This window comes from Oppia nitens, unplaced genomic scaffold, assembly GCF_028296485.1.
Source record: "Oppia nitens isolate AA-2021 unplaced genomic scaffold, nextdenovo-longstitch-racon4-pilon3 scaffold21_pilon_pilon_pilon, whole genome shotgun sequence".
NCBI lineage: Eukaryota > Metazoa > Arthropoda > Arachnida > Sarcoptiformes > Oppiidae > Oppia > Oppia nitens.
Genome location: NW_026533201.1, coordinates 129,427 through 148,559, shown reverse-complemented (window position 1 = coordinate 148,559; position 19,133 = coordinate 129,427). Strand labels below are relative to the sequence as shown.

Below are 19,133 nucleotides of genomic sequence, written 5' to 3'. Positions count from 1 at the left end.
ATTTTAATAAATATAATGTAAAAATTATTTATAATTATATGTATAATTATTTTTTTTTAAAAAATTCATCAATATTAGCAATTACAATTTTAAAAATTTAATTAATCTCATACAATATTATATTTTAAAAAACAACAAATACTAAACACTTATATTAATTTTATTTAAAAAAAATCATTTATTAATATATTCTAAAATATATTATAATTTAAGTATTTATTTAGGATATTAATTTTATTTTAAATTATAAATAAATTATATATAAAATATTTGACTACAATAAAAAATGTGTCTAATCATTAAACAGATATATATATATATATATATATATCTAGAAAATTAAAATAAAATATTTTTTCAAGTTTATTAAAAAAAATTAATTATATATACAGTATATACTTATATATATTATCATATTTACTTAAGATAACTATTAGTTAAAAAAAATAAAATTAAAAAAAAATCATAATTTAGTATTATATTTGATTTTATAAAATATATTTTTAAAAAAAGATAAAAATAAAATAATACTAATTATTATCATTCAAAAAAATGTCGCTTAACTACGATTTCACTGGAAAGGTAGCTCTGATAACCGGTTCGAGTTCGGGTATCGGTGCCGGCATTGCCCTATTGTTTAGCAAATCGGGTGCCAATGTTGTCATCACCGGTCGTGATGCCGATCGTGTACACAAAGTGGCCAACGATTGTATACATGTATCGCCTAAACAGTTACAACCTCTGGAAGTTGTCGGCGATATTACTAATGAAAACGATTGTCAACGTTTGGTTGAGCTAACTGTCCGCAAGTTTGGCCAATTGGATATACTGGTCAACAATGCCGGCACCGTTAGGTTTTCGACTATCGATGAACCTGATTATATGAAAACATTTGATTTTATTATGCAAACCAATTTGTATTCAACTGTTTGTATGACACATAAATCGGTCCCATATTTGGCTAAAACTGGCGGTAATATTATCAATATATCGTCAGTCGATTCAAAACGATTGGTAATAAATAATTTTTTTTTAAATAAATAAATATTTAATTAATTATTATTATTATTATTATTTATTATTTATTGATTTAGCAATCAAGTCGTTCACAATATAATATGTCTAAAGCATCGGTCAATATGTTTACCAAATGTATGGCCGCAGAGTTGGGACCGAAACGTATTAGAGTTAATGCTATAATGTATTGACTTATTTTTATAAATAAAAATTATTTTTATTTAACTATGAATATATATATACAGTATTATTAATAATAATAACTAAATTATTAAAATTAATTATTATATATATATATATAATATCCATACTGTATTAATAACTAAATTTTAAAAATATATATAGTAATTAATTTTTAAAAAAATTAGTTATTATTAATATATATATATATATATATATATATATATATATACATTTTTCTAGCAAAATGTATAAATATAGACATAGATATATGACATATATATATACAGTATAATAAATGCTAGAAAAATGTATACATATAGGACATAGATATATGACTTATATATATATATCTCTATATATGATTTTCTAACAATTATTTATTATTATTATTATTATTATTATTGTAGAACTGGTATCATATTGACTGACATAACCATACATTCAATGGACACAACTCGGGCGGAAGCGGACAAAATAATTGAAAAAATTTGCGAAAAATATCCAGTCGGTAGGCCCGGCCAGCCCGAGGACATTGCCAACAGTGTTGCCTATTTGGCCAGCAATGATACGGCCGGGTTTATAACCGGTACGTTATTGGTGGTCGACGGCGGACACATTGCCGCTAATATTGTGGCCGAATAATTATAATAATAATAATTGATGTTTTTATATAATTATTATTTAATTATATATATTAATTGTTATAATTATATATATATATATATAATCGCAATTAAATTGTTAAGATATTATATTAATTAATTAAATGATTATTTTTGTTGTTGATTTATTATAAAAATATTTGTAATATTTTATAATTATGTTGTTATTGTTGTTGTTGTAAAACAATTATTATTTTAGTATAAATAAATGAAACTAGTTGTTTAATTAATGCAAATTTACATTTATGCAAATTATATAATATATTTAATAAGTTTAATAAGTTTTTTTTAAAGATTTTAATTTAGATTTTAAGTTATTTAATAAAAGAAATTTCTTAAAAATCAATTAGAGGTTCACTTAAAACTAAGATTTTTGCAAAAAAAAATTTTTTGCTAAATATTAGTATTAACTAATTGATTCAATTATTTAAATTAAAAAAAAATATTTTATAATATAAAATTTTACACTTTTATAATTTTATATACTGAGATGTCACAATAAACCATTATATAATATTTTAAGATATCTAATTTAAAAATAAATTATCAATAATTAGTTTATTTATAATTATATTTTAAAATTATTGATAAAAATTTTGTTTAATATTAATATTTACTAATTGTTTTCAATTAATAATGTACAAGATTAACTTAATTGATTCAATTGTTTAATAAAATCAATTTTTTATTTTTTTAAATTTTATATAATAGATGGCATAATATACATTAGATTTAAAGTCATTTAATTAAAAAAATTTGTCTATAATTTGTTTATTTAAAATTATAATCTAAAATTGTGTTTAAAATTAAATTAATATTTGTATTAACTAATTGTTTTTCAATATAATAATGTACAAGATTAACTTAATTGATTTATTTTTTTTAATAAAACAAGTATACTTAAATTAATTTATTAATATTTATATAATTGATATTATAATATACAATATATATTAAATTATTAAAAAAATGAATTATTGCTTTATTAAAAATAAGTTTTAAAATTTTGATAATAATTAAATAAATATTAGTAATAACTAATTGATTTTCAATATAATAATGTACAAGATTAACTTAATTGATTCAATTATTTAATAAAAACAATTTTTAATTTATAGTTATATATATTTTTTTAATTTGTCAATAATTTGTTTATTTAAAATCATAAATTAAAATTTTGTTTAATATTTGATTAATATTTGTATTAAAAATTTGTTTTTCACTATAATAATGTACAAGATTAACTTAATTGATTTAATTAATTAATAAAAACATTTTTTTAAAAGAAAAATTATAATAACTTTTATAATTTTATATACTGTATGATAATGATGTCACAATAAACCATTATATAATATTTTAAGCTAGCTAATTAAAAAAAATTATGAATAATTAGTTTATTTAAAATTATATTTTAAAATATTGATAAAAATTTAATAACTATTAGTAATAACTAATAGTTTTTCAATATAATAATGTACAAGATTAAATTAATTTATTTAATTATTTAATAAAAACAATTTTTAATTAATAATTATTTTTAAATTTTATATAATACAATAGATGTCACAATAGACATCACATTTCAATTTATTTAATAAACAAAAATTATCAAATAATTGGTTAATTTAATAATAAGTTTTTAAAATTTTGATAATAATTAAATAAATATTAGTATTAACTAATTGTTTTCACTATAATAATGTACAAGTTTAAATTAATTGATTTAATAAAAACATTTTTTAATATAATAATTATTTTAATTAAAATATTTTATTAATTATAATAATTTTTTTAATTTTTAAATACTAGATGTCATAATGTACTGTATATTACATATTTAAGTTAATTAATTAAAAAACTATCAATAATTTGTTTATTTATAATTATATTTTAAAATTTTGATAAAAATTTAATAAATATTAGTATTACAAATTGTTTTTCAATATAATAATGTACAAGATAAATTTAATTGATTCAATTATTTAATCCAAAAAACTTTTAAATTATAATAACTTTTTCAATTTTATATAATAGATGTCATAATAGACATTAGATTTTAAGTCATTTAATTAAAAAATTTTAACAATAATTTGTTTATTTAAAATTATAATCTAAAATTTTCTTTAAAATTTGATTAATATTTGTATTAAAAATTTATTTTTAATATAATAAAGTACGAGTTTTACTTAATTGATTTAATTATTTAATAAAAACAATTTTTAATTTATAATTTTATTTTTTAAAAATTTTATATATCAATAGATGTCACAATAGACATCACATTTAAATTTAGTTAATAAACAAAAATTATCAAATAATTGGTTAATTTAAAAATAAGTTTTTAAATTTTCATAATTATTAACTAAATATAAGTATTAACTAATTGTTTTCAGTATAATAATGTACGAGTTTAATTTAATTGATTAAATTATTTAATTAAAAAATATTTAATTAATTGTATTTAGGTTTTTTAAAAAAATTTTATATAATAGATGTCATAATATACAATAACATTAAAATATCAATTATTAGTTTATTTTAAAAATGCTAAAAATATAGCTTCAAGTCATTATAAAAATTAGCAAAAAATAGGCAAATATTTTTTTACTTAAAAGTTATTGATTTTTTAAGGAATTTTTAGTATAATAAAAAAATTTATAAAAAAAATATTTTCTGCATTATAATGATTACTTTTTTGATTTAAAAAAAATAATTTTTGATAAAATATTTTTGAATATTTAATTAATAATGTGATGGAAAATAACTAAACTTATTGCCCTTCAAATTGTTATTATTATTATTATTAAAATAAATATCTTATTAAATACATTTTATTTTGAAAAATGTCAATTGTTTAGTAAAAAATAATTAAATAAAAAAAATTATTAACACTATTATTACTCATACATCAACTAAATACAACTTAAATAATAATTATTATTTTTATAATAATAATAATAATAAGTTAATATAAAATTTATATTTTTTTAAAATTAAAATCTTTATAATATATATATATATATATATATATATATATATATATATATATATTAATGTAAATATTAATTATTTTGTAAAAATAAAAAATAATTAAACAGCAGTATTACTATAATATACTAAATAAACTTAAGTAATAATAATAATATTTTTTTAAATAATTTTTTTTTGATTTTAGTTTATCAATACAGTAGTTGTTAATCAAATAAAAAATAATAAACAAACAAAAATGATTTACTTAATAATTATTATCATTTTGGTATTTTTATATTAGTAAGTAATCAAATTTAATAAAATTTTTTATATTGTTTTTTTTGTTGTTTGATAACTAATTTTATTACCCAAAAAATATATATATATATAAATAAATTATTTATACATAAAAAAAACAGTTACACTACCCGTAACTTTAACTATTGGTCATCGCGTGGTATACCCGGACCCAAACCGTTACCATTATTAGGCAATTTATTTACTAATTTACTGAAACCAATACCCAAAGTATTATTGGATAATCATAAACTTTATGGCAAAGTTTACGGGTATTTACTATTAATTAAAAAAAAATTAATTATTTTCACCTAAAAAAATTTAATTTTTAACTATTTTTTCAGTACATATATGGGTAGTCTACCCATACTTAACATATCTGATCCACAATTAGTCAAACAAATGAATATCAGAGACTTTAATGTATTTATCGACCGAAACGATATTGATTTTGTCGATCCATTACAAGAAAGATCTTTATTTAATATGAAAGCCAATGAATGGAAAAATATGCGATCAATTGTATTATAATTTTTAAAATTAAAAAAAATTAAAAAAAAACAGAGAGAGAGAGAGTCTGAAACAGCGACACAGATAGCGGCGATGCTTTTAATTCATCAATTATCTGATCATCAATACAATGGATTTAATAGAAAAAAGTAACCAAGGACAATGTTTATTTATTTTTTTTACAATTAAATAAGATTGTAATTAGCAACATTTTTTTAATTAATTAATTGCATAAATTATAAAATTTAAAATATAGTTAACTGTTAAATTTTTTTAAAAAAAAATAATAGTCGACTGCAATTATCTGCCTAATCATGTAATTAATTAATTAATTAATTTAAAAAATAAATGATCAATTACAATCTTATTTAGTTATTAAATAAAATTATCTACAAAATTGTCCTTGGTCACTTAAATTTTATTGTTGACCATTTAAATTGATGAATTAAAAAAAGCATCGCCGCTATTGTCGTCGGTGTTTAAGACACTTTCACAAAAAAAAAACACAAAAATTTTATTAAAAATTTTTTAAGACAAAAAAAATTATAATTAATAATACTATATAGATATCGCCAACATTTTCTTCAAGTAAAATGCGTTCAATGCATCCGATTGTTGTCGATTGTGTTCAACGATTGGATAGATATATGGAACCAAAAGCCCGGAACCGGGAGACTATTGAAACGAAAAAAACAATGGGCTGTCTGACAATGGATGTAATAGCTGCCTGTGCTTTCGGTACACAAATCGATACCTACGATGACCAGAAACCCAGTGAATTTGTATTGAATGCACAGAAAGTGTTTGCCGTAGGTTTGCGACCGCTTTTGTTTCTGGCCATCCTATCGATGGGTAAAAGATTTTTGAAGCTAACCGGCTATAAGTTTACGGATCCGACGGTTGAAAAATTTTTCACACAAGCGGTCAGTTATCTGTCAGTCAGTCGGTTATTATCTGATAAATTAAAAAATAAAAACTTTTTTTAAATATTTTTTCCTATTATTCCTATTATTCCTATTATTCCTATTATTCCTATTATTCCTATTATTCCTATTATTCCTATTATTCCTATTATTCCTATTATTCCTATTATTTCTATTATTCCTATTATTCCTATTATTCCTAATTTTCATATTTGTTTAATTATTTTTTTTTTGGTGTTTTACTTTATTTTCAGATCCAATCAATTATAGCTAAACGAAAGTCTAGTGATGTTAAGCAACAACAACAACAACAACAAAAACCTGTTGATTATTTGCAACTGATTTTGGACGCTAAAGACAAATGCATGGATACTAATGATGAGGAACTGGATGTCAATGGTAGTAGTAGTACACGTAGTAGTAGTAGTAGTAGTAATGGTGTCGACGACAGTAGTAAAGAAATTTACGGCCAATCGGACGACACTAATGACAAAACTAGTAATACCAACAACAACAACAAGTTGATAGACATTACCGATACGGACGTATTGGCGTCGAGTTATGTATTTTTTGTTGCCGGCTACGAAACTACCGGTTCTCTACTATCGCTACTGTTCTATAGGCTGGCACTGGACGAGGATTGTCAGCAAAAATTGTTTGACGAAATTCGTCGGCTAAACGGCCGATACGATTACGAAACCATTGGTAAAATGTCATATCTGGAGGCCTGTATTGCCGAAACACTACGGCTATACAATCCGGCCGCTTATTTCACACGTATAGCTAATCAAGATTATACTATTGGTATAACAAATTTTTATTTATTACCTACCTGGGCTTTGTTTTTTTTGGGGGGGGGAGGAGTTGGGTGGGTGTGGAAAGTTAGGAATTGGTGGTGGTGGGGTAGGGTGGGGTGACTGGGGTTAGATATTAGTGTTTTAGGTAAGGTATGATATGGTATTATATTATGATTTATATATTTTTTTTAATTGTTAGCATTACTTAACTTAGTTTTTTAAATTGTTTTTAAAATGTATTATTAAAACCAGTTGAGAATGCTTTAAAAGCATTTCCACACGAATTCCTTAACTTAAAAAGGAAAAATTTAAAATAAAAATAAAAAAAACAGTTGAAAATGCTTCAAAAGCATTCCCATACGATCTCCTTAACCTAAAAAAGAAAAAAAAACAAAAAAAAATCAAAAAAAATCAAAAAAGATTTTTGTAGCGGAGCCTGGATTCGAACCTATGTCCTCGTGGGACAGACAGACAGACGGACAGACGGACAGACTTTTAGAATGCATATACGTATTCCTTTCAGGAATTCGTGAAAAACAGTAAAATTTATATTTTTATAATTGTGTGTTGCAGTGAGCGTTGGTGGGTTGGGGTAGGGTGTGGGAGGTTAGGAATTGGTGGTGGGGTGGGGTGTTTAGGGTTAGATAGTAGTGTGTTAAGTTAGGTGTTGGGATGGTGTGGAGTCATATTATGTTTTATATAGTTTTTTTTGTTGTTGTTGTTTTTGGCATTACTTACCTTAGAGTGCTTAGAGGTATGGGAGTTTAGGAAATGGTGGGATAGTTGTGTGTTAGGGTTGTTAGGGTGGTGTGGTTGCTTTTTTTAACTTTATTAAACTAAAAATGATTATTATTTAATTTTGTTGTTGTTTTAAAAACATTATTTTTTTTAAAAAAAAAATTAAATAAAAATAGAGAGTATTGGCTTAAAAATACCGAAAGGCATGAATGTTAGCTTCGATATCGAAACATTGCATCACAATCCCGACTATTATCCCGAACCCGACTGTTGGAAACCCGACCGGTTTATGCCCGAAAATCGTGATCGATTGGTTCCCTATACGTATATGCCGTTTGGTTTGGGACCGAGAAATTGTGTGGCCATGAGGTTTGCACTGATGGAAACTAAGACAGCGGTTGTCTATTTGGTTAATAAATATCATTTTTATCGGACACCCGAAACCAATTTGCAACCGAAACCACAGATTATGCAATTTTTGCTTAATTTAAAACCGCTTAATATTGGCATTGAATTGAGAAATTAAAACTATAAAACTAAAAATAATAAATTAAATTATCTATAAGTTAGTTAAATATCAAAAATATTATTATTAATTATTAAAAATTATTATGATTTATGTATGAAATATAATTTGTTTTTGTATTATTATTATTAAAATTTACTAAATTATCAATTAGTTATACTGTTTATTATTATATTTAAAAAAAAAAAAAAATAAAAATATTTAATTATTCAATTATTAATATTTTATATTTTTTTAGTGAATCTTGAAGCATTATTTAGTAAAAGCATTAAATTTAATAGTTATATGAAATACTTTAGTATGTGTCTGGGTGTGTGTGTATGTGTGTGGGTGGGTGGGTATATACTGTATATCTATTTTAATCTGTTAGTGTGTGTGTTTGTATGTATGTATGTAGGTGTGTGGGTGGGTGGGTGTGTTTGTCTGTATGTATGTTAATATGTATGTGTGTGTGTTTGTCTGTATGTATGTTAATATGTGTCTGTATGTTTGTATGTATGTATGTTTGTATGTGGGTATGTATGTGTATGTTAAAATGTGTGTGTGTGTGGGTATGTATGTGTATGTTAACCTGTATATGTGTGTGTGTTTGTGTATATATTTTATTTGTTCAAAATTTTCAAATCATCGTTATTAAAAATAAATTAATGCCTTAAATAAATTGTTTTTTTTTTATTTTTTAAATAAAAATGCTCAATCATATAACACATTTTTGAAATAACTTCAAATATTTTTTATTATTATCAAAGTATATAAATTCTATGTATTACTAAATAAAAAAAAATCTAATAATTTTTTCTGGTATCTAAAACATCAATTTATATTTATATAAAAATTATTATAGAATTTTATAATTAAAAAAAATTTGTTTTAAAAAAAATAATTTTTATTATTTAACTATTATAACTAAAAATAATGGCTTATAATTTGTCAAATCAAATTGAATCATTTTGCGGGTAAATAAATATTTATAATTAATTTTAATTAAACTATTTTTAGTTTTTAATAATTATTAATAATTTTATTTTTTTATAAAAACAAAAAAAAATCACATAATATTAAAATTTTATTTAAGCATTTTCATAACTATTTGATGTATAGATAATTATTAATAACTAATATAACATTAAAATAATAATAATTATTATTACTATTATTTATATTTTTCAATAGCGAAACATTTAACAAAACATTTGATTATGAAAATCGCCAGAAATTTCTAAAAAAATTTAATAAACTGATGACTGAATTCATTGATAATCAATTGATCAATACTGACAACGAACCCAACAATCAGCTCAGGGATGTCGGCCAATGGATTAGTAGACTAATTGATTATAATTATCATCGGAAAATAGATATCGGCGGCGGCTATATCTATATATTTTACAATTTGCTGGCCAATGATGATGGTTGTGGTGGTGGACAACAAGCACCGGGTGATTGTGGTGGACGACCACCACTACTACAAAACCAACTGTCCGATGATCAACATATAGCATTGGGTTGGATAAACCAGTTGATGATAATTTATTTTCTATTAATCGACGATATTGTCGATCAATCAACTAAAAGATTTGGCAAAACTTGTTGGCATTTATTGGTAATTAATTTTTTTTTATAAAAAAAATTATTATTATTTTTATTCAATATTTTTTTCAAATATGATATAAATTTTTTTTTTATATAATCAAATTTGTTAATTGTTAATATATAATAATAATTATTATATTTATTAAGTAATAATTAATTAATTAATTAATTAATTAATCTTTTTTGTACAAAATTATAGCCTGATGTAGGAATGATAGCCCTAAACGATTCTACACTGATATTATCACTAATGTTTAAAATGGCTAAACATTACTTTAAGGGACACCAAAATTATATGGATATTGTTGAATGTCTTCATGAGGTATAATACAGTATATAAATAAATATATATATATATGTATTATATATAACATTAAAAAATTTATAGATTTTATTTATAGTAATAGTAATTCAAGTTTTCACACATATATATTCAAATATATTAATACGAATATATTGCCTTTATATATTAAGATAAAATTTTAATTAATTAAAAAATGTTCAATTATATTTTTACTTACTAAATTTTTAATTTTAAAAAAAAATCATAGATTATCGAAAAAGTAGCAATTGGTCAGTCAATGGACTTGATGAATACAAAAGCGACAAACAAGCATGCTCAATTAGATCAATTTACTTATAATTGTTGGTCAACTATTAACTATTACAAGATAGCCTGGTTTTCAGTATTAGCATCGTTTAGACTAGGTCCATTTTGTTAAATGCTAATAATAATAATTATATAGCTTATAATTTAATTTTTAATTATTATTATTTATTTATTTAATTATTATTATTTATTTAATTATTATTATTTATTTAATTATTATTATTTATTTAATTATTATTATTTATTTAATTATTATTATTTATTTAATTATTATTATTTATTTAATTATTATTATTTATTTAATTATTATTATTTATTTAATTATTATTATTTATTTAATTATTATTATTTATTTAATTATTATTATTTATTTAATTATTATTATTTATTTAATTATTATTATTTATTTATTTAAATTATTATTATTTATTTATTTAATTATTATTATTTATTTATTTATTTAATTATTATTATTTATTTATTTATTTAATTATTATTATTTATTTATTTAATTATTATTATTTATTTATTTAATTATTATTTATTTATTTATTTAATTATTATTTCTATCGATACAGTATTGGCAGCCATTGGTGAAACTGATCGCCAAAACAGACAAGTATTGGAGGAAATCATACAAAAATTTTCCCGATTTATCGGTTCGTTCAACGATTATTCGGATATCTATATCGAAACCAATGGCACCGATATAGCCGAAGGCAAATGCAGTTGGCTTTACGTACGGGCCCTTCAATTGGCTACTAGTGAACAACGATCGATACTATTAGACAATTATGGTTTAGGTTCAGACAATCAGTTAGCCGTCGATAGGATTGAAATGGTTTACAACGAGTTGAATATGAAACAAGAGTTTTGCGATTATATCGATAAACTATTTACAAGTATTGAAGATATTTGTCGAAAACAATTGCAAACGTCTACTAATGATAGGAAAATTGTCGCCCAATTAGTCCTAATTCAATATAACGATTTACAACAAAGATATTTAAAAAATTCTAAATAGAATTGTATTATTTTTAACAAAAAAAACTAAAAACTAAAATTTAAAAAAAAATATTTTATTATATTTTTTTTGTTGTTGTTATCCATTATATACCGAATGTATTAAATTAAATTAATTAAATTAAATTAAATTATTATTAAAGGATATTAGAGGAATTAAATTACTTTCCTATTTGTTAAAAAAAATAATAATAAAATAAATTGAGATAATTATTGTGGATTTATCTTTTTAAAAAATACTAAATAAATTTATTTTTTTTTTGAAAATATAATTTATAGTTTATATATATATAAACTATAAATAATATTTTCAAAAAAAAATAAACTAAGTATAGATAAAAAAAATTTCGGTCGCATCCAAAATATCCAAAACATTATATATATATATATTTTTTTTAAATATAATAACTTTTATAATTATATCTAACTGTATGATATATGTCACAATAAACCATAATATAACATTTAAAGTTATCATAATTAAAAACAAAATTATTAATAATTAATTAATTTAAAATTATATATTTTAAGATATTGATAAAAATTTAATAAATATTAGTATTAACTAACTGTTTTATGAATATAATAATTTACAAGATTAACTTAATTGATTCAATTATTTAATAAAAACAATTATTTAATTTTACATAATTGATGTCAAAATATATATTAGATTTTAATTCATTTACTTAAAATTTTGCGAATAATTTGGTTATTTAATATTATAAATTAAATTTTTTTTAAAAATTTGATTAATATTTTTATTAACAATATGTTTTCAATATAATAATGTACAAGATTACTGATTAACTGATTTAATTATTTAATTATTTAATAAAAAATAATTTTATAATTTTATCTTTTTTTTAATTTTATATAATAGATGTACATCACATTTATTTAATAAACAAAATTATGAATTATTTGTTATTTTAAAAATAAGTTTTTAAATTTTGACAATAATTAAATAAATATTAGTATTAACTAATTGTTTTCACTATAATAATGTACGAGTTTAATTTGATTGATTTAATAAAAATATTAAAATATAATAATTATTTTAATTAAATTATTTTTATTGATTATAATAAACTTTTTAAATTCTATATACTAGATGTCATAATGTACTGTATATTACATTTTAAAGTTAATTTATTAAAAAACTATCGATAATCTGTTTATTTAAAATTATAAACTAAAATTATGTTTAAAATTTAATAAATATTAGTATTAACTAATTGTTTTCAGAGTAATAATGTACAAGTTTTACTTAATTGATTTAATAAAAACATTTTTAAAAATTAATTATTAATTATTTAAATTAATAATTATTTAAATTAAAATATTTTATTGATTATAATAGACTTTTTAAATTATGTATATACTATATGTCATAATGTACTGTATTTTAAGTTATATACTAAATATAAATGTAAATAATTAGTTTATATAAAATTAAATTTACAATTTTTTTAATGAAAATTTTTTCAATTAGTGGTATTTATTAATTAGTTTTAATATATTAATGTACAAGATTATCTTAATTGATTAACTTATTCAATAATAAAAATATTAATTAAAGTTTTAATAATTTTTTTTTTAAATAATTTTATTTACTAGATGTCATAGTAAACATTATATTATTAGTAAGCTAAAAACATGAAATTTTTAGTAAAAAAAAAATTTTAAACTACAAATAATTAATTAATTATTACTTAATTATAAAAATTTCAATGTAAATGCTATTGATATTAATATTTAATGTCTTAATTTAGTATAATAATGTACAAGATAACTTTTTTAGTAAAAACATCAATTAAAAGTTATAGTAAAGTTTTTTAAATTTTATATAATATATGTCATTAATAATAATAATAATAATTTTATTTATATATTACTATTTAAATATTATGATTAATTATTTTATTTCAATTGAATTTTAAAACCTTGGTCATGATTGATTTTAATTAATTTTTTTATTAAAACAACTTTAAATATTTTAAAAAAATATAGAAAACAGCTCATTATATATTTTTTTATTTTAAATGTAAATTATATTCAATGTTTGTTAGTGTTGTAAAAAATTAATTTTATTAATCATATTTTTTTTTTAATACAAGATATATAATAACTGTATTAATAATTAAATATATATTTTCAAGATATTTAAAAAAACAATTCCTGTATAATAATTAATTTTAGAAATTTTTTTGATGACTTTTTAATATTTAGATTTTATATACATAATTAATTATAGTAAAATAAAATTTTTTTATAAATGTGTCGAAATATTTTTATTCAAGTCATCAAAAAATGTCTATAATAAAATTTATACAGGAATTTATTTTTTAATGACTTGAATAATATATAAATTTATAAATAATTTTTAAAAATAATTATATTTATTTATTTTAATATCTTTGATAAAATTTTACTGAAAATAAAAATTACTAAAACGTGTCGATAAATTTTTTTTTCGAGTCATCAAAAATAGCTGTATATATTAAATATAGAAAATTTTTAAAATTTTTTAGTTAGTAATTAATATTAGATAATGTATAGACTATTTTTTATATGACTACTATCTTATATATGGCAAATAAAATTATCTTATTTAAAAAAACAGTAAAATAAATTTCAATAAAACTTAAGAGTTAAAATATGTAGAAATATGTAAAACTTTTAAAATATAAAAATTAAATATATATATATTTGTTCAAATTAAAAATAAACATAGATACTAACATATAACAATAATAATAATACTAGATTAACAAAATTATACATTAAAATTAAATTTTAAGTTAATAAAAAACTATAAATATTTTAATTATATATATATATCTAAAAAAAATAATTACTAATCTAATTTTCTAATTGAAATTAATAAAATAAAGTATAAATATAAAATTTTATTTTTTATATGTTAGTTATATAATTAGTTATAATTTTGATTTTACATTCAATTTATTATTTTTTTTTTGTTTTTAAATTAGTAAAATATTTATAGTTATATTAATTGTAGGATTATTCAATTAAATATTTATAAATAATAATAATAAAAAAATAATAAAATTGTAAATCTATAATTACTTGACTAATAATAAGTTTACATTAATTTAATTTTATTCAAAAAAATCATACATAAAACTTTGTTTTTTAAAAAAATATTATTTTATTACGTTTAATATTATTTTAATTTTTAAAAAGAAAAAAGTGTATTAAACAACTATATTATTAAAAAATAAATAAATAAATAAATATTTGTAATTTTTAAATCTAATATTTTATCAAATGTAATTTTTATTTAGTTTAATTAATAAAATTCTAATTAAATAAATAAAAAAATAAAAACTCATATAATAATAATTCAATTAAAGATTTTCTATGTTATTACTACTACTACTACTACTACTACTACTACTACTACTACAACAACAACAACAACAACAACAACTACTACTACTACTACTATAACAACAACTACTACTACTACTACTATTACTACTACTACTACTACTACTACTACTACTACAACAACAACAACAACAACAACAACTACTACTACTACTACTACAACAACAACTACTACTACTACTACAACAACAACAACAACAACAACAACAACAACAACTACTACTACTACTACTACAACAACAACTACTACTACTACTACTACTACTATTACCACTACTACTACTACTACTACTACTACTACTACTACTACTACTACTACTACTACTACTACTACTACACACACACACACACACACACACACACACACACACACACATACACCAATATTTCACACCCCCTACCCCTCTACTCCACACATTCCTAATTTTTATTTTTATTATTTTTTAACAAAACCAAATTACTTAGTTTATTTATTTATTGATTTTAATACAGCATTTTTTTTCATAAAAATATTCGGGTATATTATCAAATTGGTCGCACCATTCGGGTCGGGATCGGTCATCGATATGCGGTATATATAGTTGAAAATTGTAGAGCATATGGGCCAACGATGACTTAATAACAAGCATAGCCAAACGGGTACCGACACACATCTGGGGACCCAAACCGAAAAACATCAGCCCAGCGGGATCCAGTTTGTTTAGCCGCCGCAAGCTAACCGGGTCCAGGAACCGATCGGGATTGAACTGATAGGGATCGGGAAACAGTTCATCAGACATATGTACGGCCGATAGTTGGATATCCAATCGGTCGCCGGGTTTCAGTTTCAGACCCGGTATCAGATTTGATGCCACACTATCTGCTGGGCTACCGCTGAACAGCCGACTCAGTCGCAGGACATGCGGATTCAATCGCAACAGTTCTTTGATGACGGCATCCATGTATGGCAAGTGTATTAATACATCATAGGATAGCTTACGGCGACTATTCAATGATCCCGTAGTTGTTGTTGTGGTTATGTCGTCCACTAGTTGTTCACCACTAGTTTCTAATGCGTCCACCAATTCGTCAAATAGTTTTGACTGTACACTAGGATAACGGGCCAAATGTATAATCATATCGCTTAGTATTTCGGTTATACCGCTTAGTAGTCCCTGAAATAGTAGTATCAGATAGTAGGATAAAAATCGGACACTTATCGGATCCGATACGCTAACTGTTAACAGATATATAAAAAAATTATTTTAGTTTTAATATATTAAATATAATATATTAAATAATATATTAAATAATATATTAAATAATATATTAAATAATATATTAAATAATATATTAAATAATATATTAAATAATATATTAAATAATATATTAAATAATATATTAAATAATATATTAAATAATATATTAAATAATATATTAAATAATATATTAAATAATATATTAAATAATATATTAAATAATATATTAAATAATATATTAAATAATATATTAAATAATATATTAAATAATATATTAAATAATATATTAAATAATATATTAAATAATATATTAAATAATATATTAAATAAAATATAATAAATAAAATATATTAAATAATATATTATCTAATATATTAAATATAATAAGTAATATATTAAATAGTATATTAATTAATATATTAATTAATATTAAATAAATAATAAATTAAATTATTTATTTATATCTAATAAATATTTTTAACAAAAAAAAATAAAAATAATTTAATCACCATTTTTATCGACCAATTTTAAATACAAGCCGACAGTATCTAAATTTTTATTATTATTATCGTTGTTGTGGTCATTATCATCATCATCATCATCATCATTGCCGACATTTATTTGCCGATTATTTTCATTGTCCACTAATCGCTGGACAACATAACTGCTAATCAATTTTTCTAATTTATCAAACGATTTATCTAAATTACTACCCGTCCACCAATTGGCCAACCGTTGGACATATCCAGGCATACGGACATTCAATTCACGCCACAATACTTCACCTTCCAGTTGGAGACCGACGGACATCATTGACCAATATTTTTGCCGCTCGTCCGACTCGTTGTCGTCGCCATAGTTACCCATACGACTGTCCAAACTGAATGCATTGGCCAGAAATATATCCAAACATAGTCGAGATATTTCCGATTTAATTGAAAATTGTTTATCCGGTCCAATGTTTTCCGATAAATGTCGGCAAAAATTTGCCGAACACTGGTCTATGACCTGGTCGTACATTATGCGCATACGGGCCGTATTGAACAGTATGGTTGTCTTTGACCGAACTTGTTTCCAACGTTGAATATCACGATTGAGAAAACATATACATTTGGACATTTCCGACGGCCAATTGAAATCCAATCGATCAAATTGGTCGTAATGTTTGACCAGTATTTTGTGGGCCAATTGAAAGTCGCATACGGTTAGGACGGGTGTGTCAAATTCAAATAGGCTGTCCACACAAAAAAAATTATATATATATTTTTATATATATATAGTATAAAGAATTTATTTGGGATTTGAGTGGGATTTGAGTGGGATTTGAGTGGGATTTGAGTGGGATTTGAGTGGGATTTGAGTGGGATTTGAGTGGGATTTGAGTGGGATTTGAGTGGGATTTGAGTGGGATTTGAGTGGGATTTGAGTGGGATTTGAGTGGGATTTGAGTGGGATTTGAGTGGGATTTGAGTGGGATTTGAGTGGGATTTGAGTGGGATTTGAGTGGGATTTGAGTTGGATTTGAGTTGGATTTGAGTGGGATTTGAGTGGGATTTGAGTGGGATTTGAGTGGGATTTGAGTGGGATTTGAGTGGGATTTGAGTGGGATTTGAGTGGGATTTGAGTGGGAATTGAGTGGGAATTTAGTGGGAATTTAGTGGGAATTTACTCGAATTATGCAAAAATTGTCGTTTAAAAATGCAATAAACAAAAATGTTCACCCCTAAATTGTGTGTTTAGTTAATGCTAATTAAAACTAATATTTTTTTTAATAATTTCTACTAGCTACCAATGAAAAATTTTAGTTAAATTATTTTTGTTATACTGTTTACAGTACTTGCTGTATATATATATATATATATACTATTTATATATACAGTTTATGCCACTTACAAGTTTAAATTTGAATAATATTATTTAATGCTTTAGCCAGGGTACTTTATATAATTTAACTAATATAAGATAATTGTATTAACTAAGTTACCTTGCTTAGCGTAAGGTTAACTGCACACTATATTACTTAAATTTAAACTTTTATACAGTATATATATATATGATATTACTGTATATATTGATAATATAAATATAAATTGTAAATTAAATTAATTTTTTTAAATTTTTATTTACCCATAGATACCAGATTGTTTTCCATATTGTTTTGACCAGGGTATATCATATTTCATTTGTAAAATTTCTCTAATATTTCCAATTAGTGGCAATGGTCTAGGTCCATTTATACCCAATTGATTCCAATAGTTGACATTATTTAAATGATTTTTATATACTAATAGTTTTAACAAAAAAAAAATAAAATTAAAAAATCATGAAAATATAAATACATAAATAACTTTAAATTAATAGTCAATTTAAAAAAATAAATAAATTATTATACTATTACCTATTAAAGCAATTATAGTTATAATTGCAATTATTAAAATAAAAATCATAGTTTTTTTTAATAAAAAGAATTTAAATTGAACTAATTTTTTATAGTTTTAATTATTTTATAAAAAAAATTTAATTAAATTATTATTATTAATTAATTAATTTAATATCTATACATAAGTGTAGTTAAATATCTACTGATAGATATACAAACTTATAAAGTAATAATAATAATAATATT

General features: G+C 21.2%; 4 protein-coding genes across 4 annotated transcripts; 3 read left to right on the top strand and 1 right to left on the bottom strand.

Annotated features, from left to right (window-relative positions):
* Positions 1-552: 552 nt before the first annotated feature.
* LOC128953336 (uncharacterized oxidoreductase MexAM1_META1p0182-like) lies at positions 553-1,842 on the top strand. The gene is made up of 3 exons (XM_054298823.1): positions 553-1,014; positions 1,095-1,201; positions 1,608-1,842. The coding sequence occupies exons 1-3, from the start codon at positions 553-555 to the stop codon at positions 1,840-1,842; spliced, it is 804 nt and encodes a 267-aa protein (XP_054154798.1).
* A 1,348-nt stretch (positions 1,843-3,190) lies between these two features.
* Positions 3,191-8,626, top strand: LOC128953335 (cytochrome P450 3A8-like). The gene is made up of 6 exons (XM_054298821.1): positions 3,191-3,195; positions 5,255-5,404; positions 5,477-5,654; positions 6,209-6,565; positions 6,820-7,369; positions 8,277-8,626. The coding sequence occupies exons 1-6, from the start codon at positions 3,191-3,193 to the stop codon at positions 8,624-8,626; spliced, it is 1,590 nt and encodes a 529-aa protein (XP_054154796.1).
* A 924-nt stretch (positions 8,627-9,550) lies between these two features.
* Positions 9,551-11,853, top strand: LOC128953334 (uncharacterized). The gene is made up of 5 exons (XM_054298820.1): positions 9,551-9,582; positions 9,800-10,229; positions 10,419-10,541; positions 10,771-10,927; positions 11,408-11,853. Exons 2-5 carry the CDS (start codon positions 9,867-9,869, stop codon positions 11,851-11,853), a joined length of 1,089 nt encoding a protein of 362 aa, XP_054154795.1. The 5' UTR covers positions 9,551-9,582; positions 9,800-9,866.
* A 1,642-nt stretch (positions 11,854-13,495) lies between these two features.
* LOC128953333 (lithocholate 6-beta-hydroxylase-like) lies at positions 13,496-18,690 on the bottom strand. The gene is made up of 4 exons (XM_054298819.1): positions 18,635-18,690; positions 17,017-17,741; positions 15,763-16,485; positions 13,496-13,503 (listed from the first exon to the last, which is right to left on the bottom strand). The coding sequence occupies exons 1-4, from the start codon at positions 18,688-18,690 to the stop codon at positions 13,496-13,498; spliced, it is 1,512 nt and encodes a 503-aa protein (XP_054154794.1).
* Positions 18,691-19,133: the final 443 nt, after the last annotated feature.

What these genes read in the sequence shown, in the direction of transcription:
- LOC128953336 (XM_054298823.1), top strand. Translation starts at nt 553, where the DNA reads ATGTCGCTTAACTACGATTTCACTGGAAAGGTAGCTCTGATAACCGGT. An exon ending in CAGTCGATTCAAAACGATTG is followed by an intron (nt 1,015 to 1,094) that starts GTAATAAATAAT and finishes TTATTGATTTAG; the next exon opens with CAATCAAGTCGTTCACAATA. An exon ending in ATTAGAGTTAATGCTATAAT is followed by an intron (nt 1,202 to 1,607) that starts GTATTGACTTAT and finishes TTATTATTGTAG; the next exon opens with AACTGGTATCATATTGACTG.
- LOC128953335 (XM_054298821.1), top strand. An exon ending in CTTTATGGCAAAGTTTACGG is followed by an intron (nt 5,405 to 5,476) that starts GTATTTACTATT and finishes CTATTTTTTCAG; the next exon opens with TACATATATGGGTAGTCTAC. An exon ending in TAATCAAGATTATACTATTG is followed by an intron (nt 7,370 to 8,276) that starts GTATAACAAATT and finishes AAATAAAAATAG; the next exon opens with AGAGTATTGGCTTAAAAATA.
- LOC128953334 (XM_054298820.1), top strand. Translation starts at nt 9,867, where the DNA reads ATGACTGAATTCATTGATAATCAATTGATCAATACTGACAACGAACCC. An exon ending in TTGTTGAATGTCTTCATGAG is followed by an intron (nt 10,542 to 10,770) that starts GTATAATACAGT and finishes AAAAAATCATAG; the next exon opens with ATTATCGAAAAAGTAGCAAT. An exon ending in ATTAGCATCGTTTAGACTAG is followed by an intron (nt 10,928 to 11,407) that starts GTCCATTTTGTT and finishes CTATCGATACAG; the next exon opens with TATTGGCAGCCATTGGTGAA.
- LOC128953333 (XM_054298819.1), bottom strand. Translation starts at nt 18,690, where the DNA reads ATGAAATATGATATACCCTGGTCAAAACAATATGGAAAACAATCTGGT. An exon ending in AAACAATCTGGTATCTATGG is followed by an intron (nt 17,742 to 18,634) that starts GTAAATAAAAAT and finishes TTGTGTGGACAG; the next exon opens with CCTATTTGAATTTGACACAC. An exon ending in AAAATTGGTCGATAAAAATG is followed by an intron (nt 16,486 to 17,016) that starts GTGATTAAATTA and finishes ATCTGTTAACAG; the next exon opens with TTAGCGTATCGGATCCGATA.